The sequence below is a fragment of the Sinohyriopsis cumingii genome, chromosome 5, assembly GCF_028554795.1.
Source record: "Sinohyriopsis cumingii isolate HCF-2022 chromosome 5, ASM2855479v2, whole genome shotgun sequence".
In the NCBI taxonomy this organism is placed as follows: domain Eukaryota; kingdom Metazoa; phylum Mollusca; class Bivalvia; order Unionida; family Unionidae; genus Sinohyriopsis; species Sinohyriopsis cumingii.
In genome coordinates, this window is record NC_142965.1 from 56572096 (window position 1) to 56596485 (window position 24390).

The 24390-nt window shown below is 37.6% G+C and overlaps 1 protein-coding gene across 1 annotated transcript in view; it reads left to right on the plus strand.

Moving 5' to 3' along the window:
- The first annotated feature begins 478 nt into the window (after positions 1 to 478).
- LOC149799223 (uncharacterized) overlaps positions 479 to 24390 on the plus strand; it is a 132826-nt gene continuing 108914 nt past the window's right edge. The window contains exons 1-2 of the mRNA XM_089958168.1: positions 479 to 743; positions 21687 to 21736. Coding sequence (XP_089814294.1) covers positions 718 to 743; positions 21687 to 21736 — 76 coding nt within the window. The 5' untranslated portion in view covers positions 479 to 717. The remainder of the gene's footprint in view (positions 744 to 21686; positions 21737 to 24390) is intronic.

The following is a 24390-nucleotide window of genomic DNA, read 5'->3' on the forward strand; positions in this document are numbered from 1 at the left end:
TATGCACGAATTAGCAACTTAATTTCACAGCTGTGATGGTGATAAAATGACATCGAAATGATGACAATGAAAATACGGATAAAATGTATCATCTTGTCAATATAATTCAGGCAGAATCAATAATTATTCCAATACATCATTTTTTTTAGCTCAGCACATAAGTTGTGTATTAGTAGAACCGTTACGAGAATGCTCCTTTGCAGCATTGAAATTTTAATGTCAAGAAGTATATTGCATATATTTTAAGTTAAGCTTGTATGTTGTCAAATATAGAGTATTATATTGTCAGAACCAAAACCTAAATATATATTAGGTATGTTGTTTACGAGAACCTTTGAAATGTCGCAGTGATTTCCATTGTTCTTTGAAAAATATTGTAACTTATACAGTATAGCCAAGACATTGTTTATAAAACGTTGCCGAGAATGAGTAACCTGTTAAGCTCTTGCGCAATACAACACCACTCAAAATGTAATTGAGCGCAGTGACTCGTGAGTGGATAAATCCACGCGTCGTCGCTTAATCTTTTACTTCCATTTTTAGTTTTTGTTTGTCAGGAGATATTGTTTCCAGAAAAACGGAGCACATTTGGAGGCCAGTGAAATTACCAGTCTGAGTTACTAGGACAAAGCTGACCAGATTTTTTAAACGTTCCCAGTGGACTTCTTATCACTGACCATAATTTGCAAACGAATTTCAACAGGAAAACATAACACCATGACAAAATCACACATATTTGCAAGGTAAGTGCAAGTATGTGACCTATCCTTGTTGAAAAATTTCACTTTCATGACGATGTTGTGATATGTTAGGCATGAATAATATTTTCCAAGTACAATTTCAGAATCGCGTACCAGAACCGGATCGGGAGGGGGCGTGGTCCGGGGTTACTAGACCTACCCCAGCTAAAAAAATGTTGTTGTTGTTGTGGTTGTTGTTGTTGTTGTTGTAGGGTTTAACGCCATTTTTCAGCACACGATAGGCTATACATGGCGGCCAGTATTAATGGTGCAGGAAGAACCCAGGAAATCCCCAGAAAGAACCACCGACCCTCGAGAAGCTACTGTCAAGCTTTCTCACATACCCACATTCGCCGCATCCGAGACTCGAACCCACGCAGACAGAGGTGAAATGGCAGTGATCCGTAACGGAGAGCGCTTTAGACCACTCGGCCACTCGCCCCCTCCCCCCCGTCCTGCAAACCCCCCCCCCCATAAATACAAGCAAACGTACAGTCACTTGCAGCTCGACATTTGAACATGCTATAATACTTGCGCAAGTTTAGTATGAAGTATGTTCACTACGGTTAAATAGTCACATCGACGTTTACTTTTCTTCCATTTATACGAAAGTCAGGGTCCTTTTGAAATTTTGGAACCCCAACACACACAAAACTTTACCTGATTCGACCCTGCCGTGCCAACATACTGTTTTATTACCGTACAAAGCCTACTTTTCCCGTGACAGGTCTTTTTTAACATTCTCGTCATGTTTTCCTTTTACCAAGACCCTTATCGTATCTAGATAACAAAAATGGCCCTTATCGTATCTAGATAACAAAAAATGGCCCTTATCGTATCTAGATAACAAAAATGGCCCTATCGTATCTAGATAACAAAAATGGCCCTTATCGTATCTAGATAACAAGAATGACCCTTATATGTTTAATTTAATTTCTGTGATTGTAAGCTGCACTATATCTGTACCCAAAGCTCTCGTGATCGCTGATTACCACCAAGCGGCAGTACATAACTAGTGATAAAAGGGGTCTTTGTTTATTTGAATTGACAGCAGTGTGTCCCCTCACAGTGCCACTTTTCTTTTCCTGTTAACTTAAAAGTCGATTATGTGACAAATTTGATTTCATTTTGTGATAATAAGTTACGCTATATCTGTACCCAAAGCTAAAAGTACAAATTGTGTAGCGGGTCATTGCATCATTACTACGCAGTAATGCAGAAAGACAGTTGTTGTTTATTGCAAATGAATTACTTTCGGCGGTGTGCACACTCAGTGATAAGGTTTCTCACATGCAGTTGAGTAGATATGATTAAAGATAATTTTTTTTTAACATGAATTATTTATACTTCCAGTGCTTTGGTATAGTCGGTTTTGTTTATTGTATATGGCAAGCTGTCTATTTTTTTCACTTTAATATCCAAGAAGTTACGGATGTGAGATAGCACCGCTTTGAATCTGATCCTATTGGGGCCCAGGATGGCCGAGTAGTCTATTAATTACTGCCATTTCACCTCTGTCCAGGTGGGTTCGAGTCTCGTTGACGCACAATATGGGTTTGTGAGAAAGCTGACAGTATCTTTATGTGGGTCGGTGGTTTTAACTTGCCGCCATGTATACTGGTTGCAATGATATTGGTCTTAATGTTTGCGATTAAATAACAAATTAAATAATAATTAATAATAATTGACTAACAATACTGAATTCAAATTAGTATAATGCCTAATTGTTGTTTTTAGCTCTATATTAAAAAGTATTTAATTTCCAGTTGAAATTAGATGACTGCAGGAAACAATCGTTAAAGAGACGCTATATAGATTCCAGGTCATGCAAGGATAGTTACTCTGATACTTTGGTAATATACGATGGCATATACTTTTCCAAATTTTAGGAATCTGTATGTATATGTTACACAAAGTGTAACTCAAGTCGAAAGACGGATGATACCTCTATTGCCTTTTTCTCTGCCACATATGTTCTCCAACAAAAGAATCTTATCAGAGAATTAAAAGATTGCATCTGTAACTACCAGTGACGGGTGGGTTGCGCCGGTATTGTCCCTGCGAATGAGGATGAACATGAGCATGAAAGTGCATGTTGACCAAAGGCTGTTTAAACAACCCCCGGCGTTCCGATAAAAAGTAATAAATCGTGCGCTAGAACGTTTTAAAGTCAACAATTATCAGTTTCGAAAGCCACCAGAAAAATAGCCACCGTCCATAATCACATCTTGACTCTTATTTGCTACCAAAGATGCGATCTCTTGGTTCTGGACATATGCTGTAATCACGTGATCCGTTTCTTGCGTAACATCTAAGGACATTATCAGAATACACTAGACTGCTCTGGTGGCGTAGTGGTTAGAGTGTCCGTCTCGCATGCGGGAGGTCCAGAGTTCGAACCCCGGCTGAGTATTACCAAAGACTTTTCAAATTTTTACTAACAAATACATCGCTTGGCGCTCAGCATTAAGAAATTAGCGTTAGGACTAGTCGGCCTGGTGTCAGGATAATCTGACTGGGTGGGACAGCATGCTACATGTCTGCGGCATGATGCCCCAGTACTAGACATCACTATAAACTGTCACACTGCAGACATCGTAGCGATATGTTAAAGATACGTTAAAAATCTAAATTACATAGATATCAGACTACAGACCGGTTATCCTATTTACAACAGTGGCATACATTTTAAGAAGATATTGATTACATTTGAGAACATGGCGTACGGCCATGTTTGGAAACAATGATATTCATTTTTAAAATAATTTACTAGCCAGCATTATTGACATTTTCCCGAAATCAACTAGGAAGTTATTGTCAAGTAGTGTATGCAAGTAAACGATAGGTGGCGCTATGCAGAAATAGGCCAAAAATCCGAATACCACGAGACAGTAGAACCCACGATATTATAGGAAACTATTATATAGCCCCTCTTGCAATTAGAAAAGGCGTTAAGTCGAGGAAACAACTGAGCCTATAAGAATGAATGTGTTTTTTAAAACAGTTTCATCAGCAGGGACGGTGGACCCATGAAAAGTTAGGAATGTCCGTTCGCGAAAATAAAGGTTCCTCTTAAAACAAGAATACAAGGTCAACACCGTTACACCGAGGCCTCTAACCGACCGAGACTATTCTAATTGGGTTAGGTCATTTTGTTACATTTTTACGCTTGTGTTTCCGTGTTTTATGCATGTTTTTTTACCCACTCGCCAACTCACTGTTGGTCGTCACCCTCTCTGCTGCTATGTGTGTGGCTTCATTAAATCATTATATCAATAATGTAATATCACACAGCTAAACTAGCACGGCATCGACTAGAGGCAATTATGAAATATCTTCCAGTCCGTGAATCTGTCAAACAAAAATTAAAAGAGCGCCATGAGTCTCAGGTGGAATTTATAGAAGGTAAAGTACAATTATTTAAAACGGTTACGAAGGCTACCTTGGGTCTTCTTCCCACGTTGGAACAAACCGCTAACGCAACTTAGCAATCGGCTAAAGCAACTGGAAAAATAGCAGAAATAACTATATATAAAAAATATGATTCAAAGAAAACTTCCAGGTGAAATAAATGGTGCTATTTATGGACTAGAAATACAAGAAATACGTGAGGGTATTGACCATCTTCGTTCTGAGGCAGCCGATATAAAGGAAGTTATACAAGAACCAGAATCTGAACCAGAACCAGAACACGCAAGAGAGAGAACTGAAGTGAATAATAAATTTACCAAAGAGAGTATTGCCCTCATAAAAAGACCCGACAGCGTGGAAAATTTACCTGCATTTGCTATGTATAATTTTGATAACAGAGGAATAGTTTTAAATCCCGAGTACGCTGATTTAGCTGTATGTCGTTAAGCTTGATACAAATGGATATTTCGCATACATTACGGAGTTGGCCAGGCCCAAAATAATGATACAAGGTATAATCTATTTATCAACGGAATAGATACTTAATTTGCACAGTTACAACAACATCCACAGCTAGTAATACAACAACCAGCCAAATATCCGGAAAAGGTCTTGCCCTTGGCACTGTATAGGCAAGAAAACAAACTCTTCCTTTGCTCGATATAATTTCTCCCACTAACGTCGTTGCCAATGTTGAACGCCTAGAAATTCTGATTGGCGGAAAACGAGCCGGTAATACAGTGCTGTCCAACCCGCGGCCCGCTAGCTGATTTTAAATGGCCTGCCAGAGCTCGAGCAGCTATATAGCCGTTGCTTTTCAGTTTTCTGCTGCAGCCATCGGCTTCAAGAAAAGAAACATTTTTCAGTGGCCCATGGTGTCAAACAGGTTGGACAGCACTGCGGTAATAATTCCCCAGAAATCACTAATGAAACAGCTGATATTTGTCGGAGATTTGTTAAAGGCGGTATCATGGGTATTACTGTTTATTGGTCTCTCATCGATGAAATCGCCGAAAATTAAGGTAGTGACTGAAAGTATACAATTATATTCAATGACTAAACTAAGATGATCATACATAATGCTCGACATGGACCGATTATGGTCAGGGTGATAAATGTGTGATTACCAACATACAAAGCAATCTACGGTGATGAACTCGGTGATATTGTTCAGGGTTTATTTAGAAGAATAGCCCCAAAAGCAATACCGATTGCAAATCAGCTGGGAATGAAATTTACTGACGTTAAAGGTATTGGTGCTGTTGGTGATGTTGCCAGCAAAGCAATCTCATCAATCAAGGATAGACTAACACGATTAATACGACGGCAACCGGAATCAACAAAATTGCCCAACACTGAAGTGATGCCTACAGATGGTAGTAAAATAATAAATCAAGCTATAAATAAAAACAATAGCAGAGTTGGATGGTGTACCACTATTAGAAAAAGAGAAAATATAACAGTTACTGATAGTCTGATAGCAGGAAGTGGTCTTCCTTTTAGACGATAACAAATATAGTAAAATGTTCAATCGTATATCTGATCCAGCATTTGACATGGATGCACCGCTTCTCAAGGATTAGTATGTGCGTGATGATCAATAGTATTCTTATGACGCACGTGGAAGAATCGGATTACAGATTCAGAATACAAGTAAATATTTATTGCCCCCTGAGGCATTTATTGAGTTCGAAGGTGGACGTCTGAAAGCAGATAATACAGTATACATAATTCTTTATAGATCTAGTTTTGTTAACAATGGCATTATGGCGTTATTTAACAGTGTCGCATGCATGATTGACGGAAACAATATTGATTCGTGTCTCGAACACGTTGATGTGTCTACGATGTTACTTGGTCTGGCAAGATAGTCCGATGATTACTCGAGGTCAGCTGGTCAGTTAGTGATGTTTGCTAAAGAGATCACTGATCATCCCGAGAGCAATAACGTGAGACTGAATGCAGATCGGGAAGTAGTTGCATCAATGAATGACGATTTCAACTTAGAATTTTCCGCACGTAGATCAATGTTAAATGGAGAAGAAAATTTTTCATATGTAATTCCACTATCACATATATTTGAATTCTGTAGAAATGATAGAAAAGATAAATTTGACGCTAAACATACCGTAGTACTTGTCAGAAAAGCCACCGACAATGGTGCAATCTGGCGACTCAACTCAGTTGATGAAGGTTAAGTAATACTAACAATACTTTCGCTGTGGATGTCAGTAATAACTCCATCGCTCGCGGAAGAACAACGGTTGCTTTATATCATGGATCGAGGTGGTAAATCAACCTTATAATGGTTTACAATGACTACAGATTGTATGCGAAGTAATGATGCTTGTTATTCAAGTGGCAGATAGCATCACAACAATGGGTGTCAGCACCAGGACATATAATCATTGCACTTCAGGAAAATGACAGAGTAAATTCGCAGGAACGAAATCTAATGGTGTTTGATATGCGCTTGGGACTAGTGAGGTTTCCTTGAGGATAAATGAACATAAAGAACCTTCTGAAGAAATGTTGCTAAAATTTGATAATAATCATGTTGTTCGTGCTTATCATCGGTAGATGACATTCATGGGGCGTGATCAGAATTTTGAGTCTGGTTTGCAGATATCTCAGTGGCATTTAACAACGCTGGATCCGATCTATTACTTTTCACCGGATCATTTGGATTTCTTCAGGCAATCAGTCGTTGATTTACATTTTCGACCTCTTGTAGATCGAATGTCCGCTGGTGGTTAAAGAGCAATTGCCGTTATACTCTCAGACCAAACAATATTGCTTGAAGGTTTTTGTGGAAGACTGAGAGTCATTAATGCCCCAGTGGAACACGTGTAATTAAATTGCTCATGATAATATAACGTCATATCATCACGTTAATGTTACTCTGACTCCTGGTCAGATTAAAAAGCTACAGTCAGTATCCAAAGGGAACTGTGAAATAAAAATGTCACTGAAAAACAAAACAGATCGCAGGTGGTCCAAATAAACTATCACTGACAGAACGCCAACTCAGGCACTTCAGTGACTCCAATGAAAAAAGACACACGAGATGACCAGAGCTGAGGTAAACAGACTCTTACCAGATTTTGGCTTAACTTGATTTGCATGCATTGAGTCATTAGAGTTTCACCGAAACACCCTCATCCGCTTGTCACTGTTTGGTTTGAAAAACATTTTAGCGAACGGGGCTGGACTCCAATGGCTTTATTACGATATTTGCTTGGTGTAAAAACATTGATATCTTTGGTTGTAAGGGAAGCAATTATATGATATCGTCCGCAGAAACAAGTTTGGTTACCACAACATAAGAAACATTCTGATGACGAAAATCCTGATAAAACCGATTTTGAGAACAAAATCGCAAAAGATCTTGGCAGAAAAATAATTGGTAAATTTAGGCGAGGAGGATCATATGATCATAAACGACGATGTACAAGATTAATTATAGACGATGCTGAATTAGATTTTATAATTGCTGATACAACGGAGGGAAACACATTTATAAGTCATGGTAATGTTAACTTATCGGACGGAACTAATTTAGGTGCAATTGTGAGTTATACTGGTGGTAACTCGCCACAGTTTACTCATTGAAGATCTTTAATGCTCGCGTACCTTTCTATAAACCTAGTATCAATGATAAACAGATTTCCTGATACCGCAGTTACAGTCGCCACATATCCATTATATCAATCAAAAATACATGATTGCTAAAACAATTACATATCGACGGAGATACATAATGAGTTGAAAGGAGAATAAAAATAATCAAATATCATAATTCTCATCTGCACCTTCGGTATAATATCCTGTGACCAGACTGTTTATCTCAACGGACCGGAAAGTTCTGGTAAACAAAGCACGTGCGATTGAATTATTCATGAACAACTGTTCAGGGAATTTTTATATGGTTGTTTTGACACCCACACATAGACTCGCCAGACAAATGAACGAACGAGGAGTTAAATCTCATACGTATTACAACTTCTTGCGATGGAAGGGAGATGCACGTACTCCTGAACTAATGGGTGAAAAATATATTCCAAAAATTATTATCTGGGATGAAATATGTACAATGTCGCTGGAGACATTAAAATTATTTCTTGACTGGTTGTTGACTACAAATACTGATGTTATCATGTGTGGTGATCATAGTCAACAAGCACTTTTTTCTTCGATCATCTCCACATGAATGCCTAAAAAAGTTCCGTATATTATTATGAGGAGATAGCTGCTGATCATAGAACACTTGATCTAGAATTAAGACAGCTTAAGGAATTAATCAGACTACAGCCATATAAAGTTCAGTGTCAAATAATCCGTGAAGTAATTCCAGAAATTCCTATGTATGATTTTAGGAATATCAGGAGACCAGATGATTTGATATTTGCAAGTAGAAAATAGCTCGTCATACACTTCAACAACGATTAGTTCTATGAAATAAAGTAAAGTTTTCAAATCTACTTGTACCATTGTGTTATCACACAGCAGATACTCGACGGCAAAATATCGACGTTGAAATTCCAGGTTGTAATAGTAAACGAAAGTTTGTGTTAATTGATATTGTTTTAATTCACGTGAGTGTTGTTGAGAGCGTGTTAACGATGCTTAAAACTCCATGGACGCTAGGATATGTTACAACTATTTATTCATGGCGAGGATTAACTATTTCCGAAGCAAACATTTGGATTGTTGTTGATCGTATTGAACGGTTAAATTTAGTTTATGTCACAGTGTTTCGAGCCAGAAGAATATCTGAACTGCCGAGGGTTATCATAGACTTCAAAGAAAACATAATCAAACTGCTAGGATGGCAATGATGTAGTTAGATAAAAAATTAGCTGGTTATAAACAATGTGACAAAAATAAACGCGAATTTGATCTAGACGCTGAAATTATCATGACATTGAAACAACGACAGAATAATTATTGTGCGAATTGTATAACAGTAATGTTGTGGCAATATTAAAAGAAAATAACCCAACACAGTTTACCGCAGATAGAATAAATAGTAGTCTTGTTCTTACACTAGAAAATTGATGCTGATATGTATTTAATGTAATTGACGTCGAGGCGCTAGTTCACGGAAGTGAAAGCGGTGATAACTGTGTGTCTTCAGGAATTACTGGTTTACGTACCAATCCACGCTGAGGAGCAGTTGAATCTAGTCTGACGATTGCAGGTCTACCCGTGGATCTTACCACGCTGGAAATTGTATGTGTGGTTGCACTCCAAATAGGATCAGTTGCAGTTTTTCACCACCTTCAAGCTCACCAGGTTCATGTAAATATCTTACATTACGTAATACTGGTTGTTTTGAGAAGGAGTCATGTCGTTGTATTGGTAAGTTTTCTTGTGATTGCATTGGTAGGTTTCATGGAAATTCTGAGAGTAATTTCATTATTTAACGCAGCTATGACACTTGGTAGTCTTGCAACCCATTCACGAGATCTCATCTTGTTTAACTTTGTTCAGGGATATTTCCTGCGCATACTGATATCCAAATAACCGCTCAGCAAGTGTTCGATTAAATCGTTCAACAATTGCCTGATCGCGAGGAATTGTGGTATTTTATCGTCTGATTTTGACGTTATGTTTTTCATCAGAGATGATGCTGCACCAAAAAATTCCTTGCCAGGATAAACATGTAGCAACTGTGGCCATCGTAGGCCACCACGTTGATAAATTCGTTCAAACGCAGATACAACTTCAGTTGTTGTTTTAGTTGGTAGTGGTTCTGCTTCTTTATACCTACACGCAAGAAATATAAAGCCTAGTGAAATTAAGAAATCTCTTATGTATCATCAATAGTCACTATAATTAATGATGATCATTATAATTAGCAAGACGTTAAACAAAGTGGAACTGTATTACTCATACACATACTATTTGCTAAGGAAATATTATAAAAAAGAAAATCAATAATTGAGACCGTTTAAGTGATATTCCTGCAGTCCTTCGGGTGGAATACATTTGAAAAATATGACTTTAAAAGTAAAATACTCTCATAATTTTTACTTCAGTAATAATAATAATAATAATAATAATAATATTATTATTATTATTATTGTTGTTGTTGTTGTTGTTGTTGTTGTTGTTTTTACAAGGCATTAAGGACATTTTGTATCGTTTTCAAAAGGGCACCTTTTTCATAGTGAATTGTTATTGTTCTTGTTCGACTACTGCTACAGTAGGACCATTACTACTACTAATTAATAACTTTGCGCACGGCCTTAAATGTACTTCGTATAAGAATTGTAAAAATAATTTCTTACGCACTGTGTGAACACACATAACTCTTAACACGACCCTCGAAAGACCACAGATGCTGACAATCTATCGTGTACTATCCACTGAATTCTACACAATTTGGCGCCTTGTAGGGAAAATTCTGCCGTTCGCTAGGTAGCAACGTCAAAGAATCTTTGCAAAGGCAGCATTGCTTTTCTAAAGATTGGAGCAAAACCAGACTTAAATTATTAATTGTGATTCAAAATGTCTAATACTTAGAGTAGTAGCTAAGTGTGCATACAACGAATATATGTCTAAATGTTCACAGTATAGTGGAGGTCACCTTTGAAAATATAAACATATTTACAAGACTTTAAGAATTCGGTGACATTCACAAAAGTTGCGAAGCATTAGCCACAACCGTACAAACATGAAAGAAAAATTCTGGGTTTAATTAAACAGGTTGCAGAGTGCATAATTCTTTATTTCCATGGTCACCTAACAATACAACTATTGATACTGCCGGTACTTTTATGACAGATACGATGATTTCTGTCAATGTCCTGAGCGTTGAACAGTCGTTGAGACTTAAACTATTTTATGAAGTATGGACATTGAAAATAAATATCCAATAAGTACGAAAAATGGATCTTAAAATATGATAGATGTTAAATGCGACACTCGACCGTGTTTTACCCATGAATGAAATACCTTAAGTATTATTTGTTATGCATGCAAAAGAAATGAAGCAATTATTCTGTTTCAAAAGCCTTGGAATATTATTGATGACGCGTTAATGAAGTTACAATGATATAGCAAGACCTGGCTGAATGCGATACAAAATGACCACTTCTTAGATCCAATATCTTTTTCTAGCAAAAGGCAGAGTACGTTCCAAGTGATGCTGAATTATATTGATATTTACAATTTTTTTATGAAATGATTGTATCAAAATGTTGCAAGACATTTGTATTCGATCGAACCATGCCAGATATCATTTTATTTAAAAGAAACATTAATTAGCAGTATTAAGATCAATGTAAGGAGCAGAAAGGTTCTGCTTTTGTTATTTGTACGTAATATAATAGTAATTTTTAAACTGGTGTAGAACCAACAAATGTAAATTTTCTCTTCCAAGGTGCCTATACACCTTAGGCAGTGCTTCCTGAATATCCAACTTCTGATATCAGTATTCAGTGTCTATCGAAATAGTGTGAGTATAGTAGCCATATATTCAAGAACAGGCATTAGCAGCCGCGGGGATGGGGGAAGGGGAGGTCGACCCGACCTAAAAAATATCTTTTCTACGGCTTATTAATCAATCACGGTCTCTCGTGGATCATCGTTAATGCCCCTACGACTTGCACATAACTATGTATAAAGCAACATGCCAGCTAGTGTAACGCGAGAGGAGGAAAATATGTAATAAGCTTAGGCAAAACGTGTTCAATAACCAACTGTACGGTAAGAAATAGTGAGCGGCAGAGCCTCACCTCTTTCCCCATCAATCACATAAAGATTTAATTTATTAGAAAAATATTTTTACATTAAATATACATGTATCAATAGTGATTGGAAAGTATCTGTGTAAATAATTACGCATTTGAAAGACAATTCGATGTGGTCAGCGATGTATCAAAGAATATGTTGGGTACATGCTGATTGTGTGAGGCGCGGCGGTGGTCCCATACAATGTGAAGTATGCCACGTTGGTGCGCGGAGGATAACGCAAATGTGTTTTCTGAAGAGTGCGTACGCTGTACGATCTGCGTGGTGATAGCAATGTAAGCTACATGATAATGTGATCTAATTGACCGGTGCAACAAATAGCGTCCGGCGACAATATTCTCCCGTCTGGAACCTCAAATAACTTAGCGCACCTTAAATACTGTAGAACGGTATTTAGTTACTCGGTTTGTATTGCACATTGTTTCATTAGAGTGCTTAGCTTTATTCCTACGCGTCTATGCTCTTAAAATAAGTAACAGAAAAGAGCGAAGACAACAAGCTTTGTAAATTTAAACAAATAATGTATTTCCCTACTGTTATGTTATTGTTGTTGTTGTAGGGTTTAACGCCAATTTTCAGCACACGATATGCTATACATGGCGGCCAGTATTAATGGTGCAGGAAGAACCCGGGAAAAAACCGGAAAGAACCACCGACCCAAGAGAAGCTACTGGCAAGATTTGTCACATACCCACATTAGCCGAATCCGAGACTCGTACCCACGCAGACAGAGGTGAGATGGCAGTGATCCGTAAAGGAGAGCGCTTTAGACCACTCGGCCACTCGGGGCCCCTTCCCTACTGTTATGTATATTTGATTTAATTTATATCTAATTTAATTGTTTGTAAGTTTTAAATCTTCATATTTTTTAATTTTACTATATGTCAAAATAATATAGTTCTGTTTACTGGGAACTCGTACTTTTTCCAGAAAATAGTTTGACTTTGACTGTTCATTTCTGTGAATACATAATGCTGACTTGGTTCACAAATTTAATTTAAAATTAGTAACAGCCACGTGAACAAGCTATTTTTAAAATTTTTTATTGTGGAAATGATAATGTTGAGATCGAGGCTATGATGGATACGTGACCTCAACTTGTAAATAGGTTTTAATGAAGTAAACAACTTTTATTCTCGGAGTAAAATGATTGGTTTTATTAAGGTCATAAGGTGACTTTATATATATATATATATATATATATATATATATATATATATATATATATATATATATATATATATATATATATATATATATATATATATATGTAAACATGATCACGTTGATCCTCTATTTCGCAATTCAGGCATTTCTGAAATTGTGCACTAGTTAGTTTTAATAAGTGATGCTTAGTGAAAATGTAGTCAGTCTGGGCTAAAACATGCTAGATGTCAAGTCGTTTCCTTCTGTTCTTGCCAGTGTTCGAGTTACATGTTAATTTTGCTTCATATTATTTGGATTTGAAAAGATTAATTCATTTGTCTGGAAATATTTTTGTGCTCATACATAATTCTTGAACAAAGACGTTTCTTAAAATATTTATTTGGATTTCCAAAACGGGAGGATTATTTATTGTGTTTCTACAAGGAACTGTAGCCACCAACATTGAACAGGATACAGGATATGTCACAACCTTCCATCATGGAGTCTTCGAACTTGAATTCATTAAAACAATTTATTATTAGGACTCTCTAAAATTTTATTCGTGGATTATTCTTGGAATTTTTTTGGATTTGATTCTTGAAACTGTATGTTCTTGTGTTTTCCATTTTTACAATATTTTTCCAGGGAAATAAATATATGTCATATTATTTCGCTTGATGTTTTCACTCTTTCTTGTGTTACTGTTTAATCCAGCCTAAACACGTAATAATACAATACAAAGGGAAAAATGATTTAAAAAATAGAACTTACGGTATTGCGAATTTAATCCAAAAATAATCCAAGAATTAAAGACACAAGTCCTAGTAATAAAAAGTCCTGAATAGAACTCAGTTCAAGTCCAGAAGAGATCAAAAACTGAAGGTAACGACGTGTCTGTTATGGTATGCGAAGTGCTGATGTGTCAACAGTCAAATGTTGAACCACATAAATAATATTCCAGGTTTGAATTTAGTATAAATTTCAGTGAATGGCTTTATCCAAGAATTTTGTCAGAGAGCCTTTGTATTTATAGAGAAAATAATCACTGGAATTTAATAATTGGAAGAAAATAAAATTCCCCCCAAACTAGTCACAACACAATACAACTTAAAGTGCTAGATGTTAAAGCACTACTGTTAAAATCCCCAGTCAAAAGATAATATAGTTCTCTGACGTCAGGTTACAGTTAACATTTCTAAAAACAACAATTGCCTAATGGAAAATAACCTTCTAGAATGATTTAATGAGCTTTGTTCATTTACAACACAATAACGTACAAAATTCACTTAGGAATCTCCAAAACTCTGACTCTGGTCAACATATTTACTCCTCCTTTGTTTATCTGAATAATAATCCTGATAACAGGCTCATTATACTTAAGAATAATGAAGCTATTATTAGTTGTTTACACAAATGAAATGAAATAAAATAAAAAGTCAAGCAGGTCAAGCAGAAAGATATTCAATTTTTGACAAGGTCAAATCCAGCGAACAATGTTACATTACAATAACATGTAATGAAATTTAAAAAATTAAAACTAGCAAATAAACAGTTAAATTAAATATACATAACATTATATGTTACGAAGGTTATTTACCTTGTGTGACAATCCTTGACATAAATGGTTAGGTTGTTCTATTTGCAATATAACATGTTAGGTTCTGGTTACACTTGCCAAAAATATGTTTTTCATTTGAAATTAAAACAGAATACCAGCGCTAAATACATGATTAAACGCATCAACCTCCTTACGGTTAATGCTAATTATTTCAAAAAAATAGAAAGAAGAGCGAAAAGACCATGATGGTTCTTAATGAAAAAGAGAACTAGAAGATGATTGTCGGTAGGATATTCACCCAAGGTTGTCCTATATTTGTCTAAGTAATGCCTCAAGTCAGACAGAACAAATGTGAGAAAAGGGTCGTTGCACTCTGTCGCCTGAATATGGAATGTTTGTCAAAAAAAATGGAAAAAATAGGTCTATGTGATTAAGTGGCGCTTGAGTTCCCAGTTGAAGATAGTCGAAAAGAACTAAAAGCTAATTAAGACAAACGACTTAACACCAAACGACAAGCCAGATTACTACGAAAAAGAATTAGATCCTGAACGCTCATACAATGCGAAAAGTTTCCCTAACCAAACCAAACTTGAATATTTGAGCACTTTTTTAAATTATTTTGTTTTTTTACTTGATTAATACTTCGTTGTTTGCAGTGTAATTAATGTTGTTTTCGATGTGTTTTTGATCACGTTTACCTAGATGGAACATCACAACGTTGTATTCGTCTGCGGTAATTGTGGCATTATCAATGGCATCGGAATAAAATTTAGTTACTTTGCACAGGCTAATCTGTGTTCCTGTCATAATTTTGATGTCACGATTTATTCGCGTGTAAAGTATTTACGGCAACAATTTACATCCCGTTGTAACCATCATTCATCATCATCATTGGCGACTCGGTCTCGAAAGACCATGCGAATAGCGCCCTTGGGGTGTTGTCTGTCTCTGTTAGCATCGTCTGCTGTGGCTGTGCAGGCCTATACGTGAGTGACAGTCCCTACTGCAGTTGGTGCAGACATACTGGGAAGTCTGCGTTACTGTGGTTGCTGCTGCGTTCTTCTTTCTCGTACGTTTCTCTACCGCCAACTGGTCTCTCCTCGCATCAGCGACTGATATGCCATTGTTTACCATCAGTCTCCAGGTGCCTCGGTCCTCGGCCAGCTCTTCCCAGCCATCGGGTGAAATGTTGCATGCCTTCATGTCCCTCTTGCACACATCTTTGAAACGGAGTGAGGGGCGTCCGACTCTTCTCATGCCAGTGGCCAGCTGTCCATATAAGATGTCCTTTGGCAGCCTTCCATCCTCCATGCGTCGGACGTGACCCAGCCATCGAAGGCGGCGTTTAATTAGCAGGAAGTACATGCTGGGGGTACTTGCACGCTGCAGGATCTCGCTGTGTGGAACACGGTCTTGCCAGCTGATTTTCAGGATGCGTTTTAGGCACCGTATATGGAAGGAGTTGAGCCGGCGTTCTTGCCTCATGTAGGTACTCCAGGTCTCACTTCCATATAGAAGGGTGCTGAGAACGCAGGCCTGGTAGACTCGGACCTTGGTGTGCTCTGTCAGCGCGTTGTTTTCCCACACCCTCTTCGTTAATCGAGCCATGATGGTATTTGCCTTTCCAAGCCTTCTGTCCAGCTCCAATATCAATCGAGAGAGTGTTGCTGATGGTTGACCCTAGGTAGGTATAGTTGTTGACTGCTTCCAGGGTGACACCATTGATTTTGATTGAAGGGGCAATGGTGGTATCTTGCACGCTGACATTTGTTTTTTCCAAGCTGATGGTGAGACCAAACTGCGTGCAGGCAACAGCAAAACGGTCTCCCAGTCTCTGGAGGGCTTCCTCGGTGTGGGCCACAAGAGCTGCGTCATCTGCAAAAAGCATCTCCCTGATGAGCACAGCTCTCACTTTTGTCTTTGAGCGCAGCCGTGCCAGGTTGAACAGCCTCCCGTCGGACCTGGTGTGTAGATATATGCCATTCGTGGACGTGTCGAAGGCGTAGGACAGGAGCAGGGAGAAGAAGATCCCAAAAAGTGTTGGTGCCACCACGCAGCCCTGCTTCACACCACTGTTAATTGGGAAGGAGGTTGAGGAGGATCCATCATACAGGACTGTTCCCTTCATATCTGCATGGAAAGAGATTATCATGCTGAGTAGTTTTGGGGGGCAACCGATCTTACTCAGAAGTTCAAAAAGGCCCTTCCTGCTGACCAAGTCAAAGGCCTTGGTGAGGTCGCTGAACATCATGTAGAGTGGTTGACCTTGCTCTCTGCTCTTCTCTTGGAGTTGTCGTAGGGAGAAGATCATGTCTGTCGTCGACCTGCCTGCTCTGAAGCCGCACTGTGATTCCGGGTACACACGGTCTGCCAGCAACTGCAGCCTGTTGAGTATGATGCGGGCGTACACTTTACCAACAATACTCAAGAGCGAGATCCTTCTGTAATTATTACAGTCACTGCGGTCGCCCTTGTTTTTGTAAAGGGTCACAATTGTGGCATCACGCATGTCTTGGGGGACTACCCCTTCCTCCCAGCAGCGGCAAAGTAGCTCGTGCAGCGGTTTAATCAATGCTGGTTTTCCACATTTGATAGGCCATCTGTTGCCCACGGTCTGTGATCTTCTCTCCCGTCAGGGATTTCAGGGGAGCGACCCCTTTCACTGTAGGGCCTAGTGCCTTCTTGATGCCACTGTACATACCTTGGATGTGTCCGGACGCGGCACTGCGCTGGATCCCTTCACACAGTTGTTGCCAGTACTCGTTCGCACACTGTCTAGCAATGCGTTGGGTGTTACTTCGGGCACTTCTGAGAGCAGCAAGCGTCCGTTCATTAGGGCTCCTTGTTGTTTCCTCACTCAGTAGCGAGACTGGAGTGTCCTCTCCAGGGCGCAAGCCTGGGCGTGGAGTATGGAGATCCTGGGCTGCCCAGACGTCAGGATCCCCCTCTCGTCCTTGCTGGTGGGGTCCAAAGGAATGCTGAGCATGACATTTGGCACCAGTTTGGATGCAGGAGCTGCCGGAAGGAGGCCGTAGTCGACCCCCAGCCGCCTTAGGGGCTCCACTCCTGATTTTCTGTCTGGGTTTACTCCCGTAGCCTTTCCTTCTCCCGAAGATATCCACAAGGCAGTGGAGCCATAATCCAATGGATGGGACTTGGTTGGTTATGAATCAGAGTTTCCTTCTCCTAGATGAACTGCCTGACAAGTCTAACGAGCTTCATCTGCCCGGGTTTGGGGTCAGAGTTTCCCGTCTCTTAGACTGGTTGCCTGCCAAGGCTAATGAGCCCAGTCTGCCCACCCAGTTATACCGCCGGGTACTCGGTCGCGCCACACAGCAGGCTCTGTTAAAACAGGGGGCACCGCGTGAAGGTGCTGCTGTGGACACAATAGTGTAGGAGAGGCCATATGCAAGTAACATCCTGCCCCGCAGAGCGAGACAGTGGTCCTGCGGCGATCACTACACCTGGGAAGGAGAGGCTATGAGAGACGCTTCACTTTCCTTTGGCAAGCGGGACGTCAGACCCAGGCCACGCACCCCCCTCCCGTTGTAACCGCATCAGTATAAATCACAATACATACTGTGGCTCCCGCGACGGTTACCGAGGTACCTATTCCAGTCACACCAAAACCCCACGGTGGCCGCACTGGCTATCCTTTATCAATCTAGGCACGCAAATGTGCTTCTGCATCGTCGATTTCTCCACGTCGATATGCTGTGGGTCTGTACTCATGGTGTCATAATAAAACAATAATTAGGCCTCATGGTCATTGCTGACAATACGCAACGATATAAAAGTTAACATATTTATATAATTCATCAAAAAATAATTGACACGTCAAGAGTTGTTTTATTTTCTCATCAGACTTGGTTCAATCGTTATCTGAAGTATTTCCGATGAATACCGTGCCGATATCAAATAATAATTACCCGCGCTTAATTTTGCGTGCCTTTGCGGTGATAATGGTGCAATTATTTATGTTGAGAAAAGCATGAAAGTGGAATGCCTACACCTTCGAAAACATGTTTTGTGTTAGGAGTGCCCTGTTCCTATCCGAACATTAATTATCAAACGTTTAGTCTGCACTATTATATTAAACATTATTATTTGTACGACCTTGTTGTCACTATTTGTCGTCACCATAAAACTCAAGGCAGTAAATGATTTGCGATCACGTGGATATAGATCCAAAATATTAATGACAGTTTGCCTGCAATGCATTTGTTTCTAATGGTTTCATGTAAAATTTACAGCTATAACTTTGCTGAAGTATATAGGACACACGGTATTTATAGTATGGAAAAACATGATTCAGTCTGGACATACATGAAGTTAAAATAGAGTACATACAGGTTTGGATGGCCAGGATTGGTTGATAATTAAAATTAGATTTTACCATAAAGAACCGTTTGAGAGCTTAACCTAACTGGAACTGAGACAACTAGAGACATTGTTTTATTGATGGAATTTCAGTCCTTTAAGAGTTTTGAGTTTGGAACACTCATTAGCGAAATTAGCATCTTACTATCTGGTGCGGAATTGAAAGCACGTGTTTCAAACACCCTAAGTCCAGAAAATGCTCTAATTGCTTTCAAATGTAAGCCACCAGTTTAAATATCAGTAATTAAACAAATTGTTTTCAGGGTTAATTATAATCCAGTTTAAAAAATTTGGAAGGATGACACGAGAAGGAAGGACTGAGACAAAATGACACGAGAAAGAAGGACTGAGAGAAAGAAACAATGTAATTAACATTAAGATCAAATTGATGGCTTGTTTTCGGCTTTTGACCTTTTTTATTGGTAGTCTTGTACGTGTATCACGTGATATCAAATTTTTTCGCCTCTGTAATGAATAGTTTGCACGCTCGGTAATGTATATTCGTAAATCACCCCATATAACTACAACAAGCGCTCAACACATGACACAGCACGATAAAAATGATTTGGACACAAAAGCAAGACAGACTGGAGTTTTACTCCGCAATCGACTTGGCGTACTGTACTGCTAACGGTCTGTCTGTACCCAACCGAACAATATTTTTTGACACATCACTGACCGCATCGAGTTGTCTTTCCCTGGAGTAACCATTGCCATTGATGCTATCCAGTCTTTATTAGTATATGTTAATTTAATATGAAAATATTCGTTTTTATAAATTCAGATTATTTTGTAACTATTTTTCACAGTTTGGTTATCGAACACGATCTGCCTGAGATCATTACACAAACACACACACACATACACACACACACACTATATTGTAGTAACTGGTGTGTTATTTTATGTATGCGAACTTTCTTGATGATCATAGGAACTTAACTGTCAGGTCTACCATACTGAAATACAATTAACATGTCAAGATGTATTTCCTTCTCTATTTCAGTTATATTTAAAAGACTGGTGCTGTTATTTCCATACGAATATGTCTCACTTTCAATATTTCAAATAAATTTATATAACTAACACAATTGGTTCAGTTTATTTCTTAATCAGATGCCTGCATCAATCATTAGTGTATTTTAATTGTGTATCGAGATTAGAATTTTGGTCTGTTAGCATAGTTTCCAAAGTATAAAAAAAATACTTCAGGACAATGCTTTTTACGCTCAAACATCATTTTTTGTTCTGAACCAACTGAGGCAATTATATTAACAAATTCCTCTAAACGGTTGTGTTTCCTTTTGCGTGGCTCGTTTTTTATGTTTTATTTTAATGTTTAATTGAGTTTTCATAAAGCTAAATTGCCGACATTTCTCAAAATATGATCTTCTTGAAATATGGTCAAACTTCATCAAAAGATTCATACAATACAAGATTATTTCCGAGGTAAAATATATAATCATCAACATGTATCTTACTTTAATTTATAAGTACTTTAGAGGTAATTCGGTTGTAATTTTGGTAATTCATATTCATCTAGAAATTAGTTGTATGCCTGTGTGTTTGATTAGGATTTTTAACGTAGCTTTAACAATATTTCAGCTATATCGCTACAATGTCTGCAGTATGGTAATTAATAGTGATGTCTATTCACATTAGTCTGACACCAGTCCTAACACTAACCATTTAAACCTAAGCACCAAAAAAGGCAGCTGCAAATACCATTTTTATAAGTCTTTGGTATGACTTGGCCGGAGTTTGAACCCACAACCTTCCGCATCCGACGCTCTAGCCACAAAGGTGACCGGAGCGGGCAAAATTTGTTGTAAGTGGTGTTAAAGGCCGTTGCGATCTGTTCTCCCTTGTTTCAGAATTGTTTTAGAGATTGCAGACATATTTTATTCTTATTTTTTAAAACTAAGACAGAATTCAATAGATATTTACTTTATTGATATATTTATCTATATGTATTTCACTACATATTCACTATTTGTATAGGTATCTTGCAGCAAGATTTAAATCAGTTGCCACAAGATCTTTCTTATTTTTTATTCTGAACAATATATTCACAAAATTGTTAAAGGAAACATAAACACGTAATACTAAATATGGTGTCTGTAACTATAATATAATCCAAAGCAATTTTACAGTATTGCTAATAGTTCAGACCATAATCAGTAGTAAAATGTTTTTCAGTGGAACAAAGTCTTTTACAGCCAGATTAAAATATCTTTCCCAAATGTCATGCAGGATGGTACAACGATGAGACGAAACCTAATCCATGGATACGACGGTTTATTGACATATACTTCGGTCTATGAAGGCTGGACGTGCGTCTGATTTAGTGATTTTCAGTTTGATTTTTAATGTTCATGTATCCATATGTTCGATTTAGATTGATATAGATCTATCAATATACCTATACCTGGATGTCATGTTTGACGATGCTGTGTGTATGTTACAACTTACGTTTTGGTTTTCCAAATCCAAGACAGGTTACATATCTCTAGCATCTCTGGAAATCCTAAATTAGATTACGACTACACGTTTCTGCCTATCATACATACTGGGACAGTTTGCCTTCTGTTATTGGATCTTGATTTATTTCTTGTTACGCACACGTCAGCTTTGTGTGCCTGATCTTGCACTGTTCGGCAAAATGGAACTAATTCTTTTCCATGAACGTTTAGGTTGTTGACAACTATGGTGATCACGCTACTGTTTCAGCCCACGTCTTCGGGTGAGTAAAAAAAACTGTTTTTGCTGTCGTAATCCCTCCCTATCTTCTACACATTCTTAAACTAGTTGTATTAAGCAGCATTCTCTTTTTCAGACTCTTGATATGTCTCCAAGTTCTTGACATTTCATCATGATCATATTTAGCAACAATGTTGAACTCATTTTTCAATTTTGTAACTGTGCATTACAACGTTCTCTTTTCTCTTGTTCTGTCTTTTTATCTTTTGTTTTTTTCTTGTTATTTCCATCTCACGCCGTTCACACATAACCTAAACTTGTTACTTTAACTTTCAAATGTGAACTTTTATATGCAGAATAACGATAGGTAAGTTGTAAAAAAAGGAGTGATGATTTCAATCCTTGTATCAAGCTTGAATAGCATATGAACACCAAGCTTAATAAACACGAGCTCACCCCCCAGAACAATACAATTACACGCAGAGACTGAGGCACACTAAAAAAGACTAACATTTAGTCACAGAAGAGAGAGAGAGAGAGAGAGAGAGAGATTGTACAGGAAAAGAAAAATGTATGTTTTGAAACTTTTGTTTCCTTCCAAAAGTGGTCGTCGTATCTCTGCTTCTGTGTTTGCAGACAAAATTCCACTGAACGATCCTAATGCCGTATATTTCTTTTCATTTTAACAATACATATTTAAATTTTTAAAAATTTCGTTGAATACGTTTGTCTTGAAGTCGGATATTGCACTCGGTGATTTATGCAAATCAGTTTATTGACATATTCAAGTTTCTTCAAAAAGATTTTGCAGTGCCTGGAACTACGTTGTTGCCCGTTTTGAAAACAGCAGAAAATTAATCTTTTGAAGAGGAAGAGAACGGTATAAATATGTCCTCTCTCGCTATGCACATGTGAAAGTACATGAATATGTAATTGCAATATTTCGAGTGCTAAAATTTTCCCTTAATGATGTTTAAAACTAGATAAGTATGCATAAATTGTCAACAGATTATAATAAAACGAACTCCATAGTTTTCCCATTGGGCTGAATAATTAAGAACGAGTTTGAGATATTGTTTCAGTCGTTTTGAACCTTGTACCGGTTCTTTTCCTTTTCATCTCATGCAACGTAGAAGAACTTAGCAAGCACGTGCCATACATCATGGACACGTTAATCGTCAAGAGAGATACATGGTGCAAAATATGTAAAACTTTATACCTAGTAATTACGAAGTATCATGAAATGCGTAATGTATCATCGTCTTTATAAATATATCACGGGTATGTTCATCATCTTTATAAATGTACCATTGGTTAGCTAATCATCTATTTAAGTATAGCATGGGTATGTTCACCATCTTTATAAGTATATCATGGGTATGTTCATCACCATTATTAGTATGCCTTGGGTACGTTCATCATCTGTACATTATATTATCGGTATGTTCATCTTCCTTATCAGTATATCATAAGTATATTCACCATCTTTATAAGTATATCATGGGTATGTTCACCATCTTTATAAGTGTGTCATGGGTATGTTCACCATCTTTATAAGTATATTATGGATACGTTCACCATCTTTATAAGTATATTGTGGATTACGTTCATCATCTTTATAAGTATACAATGGGTATGTTCATCCTGTTTCTAAGTATATCATGGGTATGTTCACCATCTTTATAGGCGAATGATGGGTATTTTCACCATCTGTATACTATATTATGGGTACGTTCATCATCATTATGAACATATCATGGGTACGTTCATTATCTTTATATTTACATGGTGGGAAAATGGGTATGTTTATCATCATTATAAACATATCATGGATACGTTCATTATCTTTATATTTACATGGTGGGAAAATGGGTATGTTTATCATCATTATAAACATATTATGGGCATGGTCATTATGAGAAGCAATATATTCAGCGTCATATGTACATCCCTATACTTAGTATTTACAAAGGGTGAAAGCTAGGTGTAAGTACATGCATATTAACTCAAAGCAAGGTGTAAGTACATGCATATTAACTCAAAGCAAGGTGTAAGCTCATGTATATTAACTCAAAGCTAGGTGTAAGTACATGCATATTAACTCAAAGCAAGGTGTAAGTACATGCATATTAACTCAAAGCAAAGTGTAAGCTCATGTATATTAACTCAAAGCAAGGTGTAAGTACATGCATATTAACTCAAAGCTTGGTGTAAGTACGTGTATATTAACTCAAAGCTAGGTGTAAGTACATGCATATTAACTCAAAGCAAGGTGAAAGCTCATGTATATTAACTCAAAACTAGGTGTAAGTACGTGTATATTAAGTCAAAACTAGGTGTAACTACATGCATATTAACTTAAAACTAGGTGTAAGTACATGTATATGAATTCAAAACTACGTGTAAGTTCATGTACATTAACTCAAAACTTGGTGTAAGTACATGTATATTAACTCAAAACTAGGTGTAAGTACGTGCATATTAGCTCAAAACTAGGTGTAAGTAGACGTGCATAACTCAAAAATAAATGTAAATACATGCATATTAACTTAAACCTAAATCTAATCACATGAAAATAAACTCAAACGTATGTGTAAATACAGGTATATAAACTCAAGACTATGCGTAAGTACATGTATATTAACTCAAAACTATATGTAAGCATATGTATATTAATTCAAGACGAGAAACAAATAC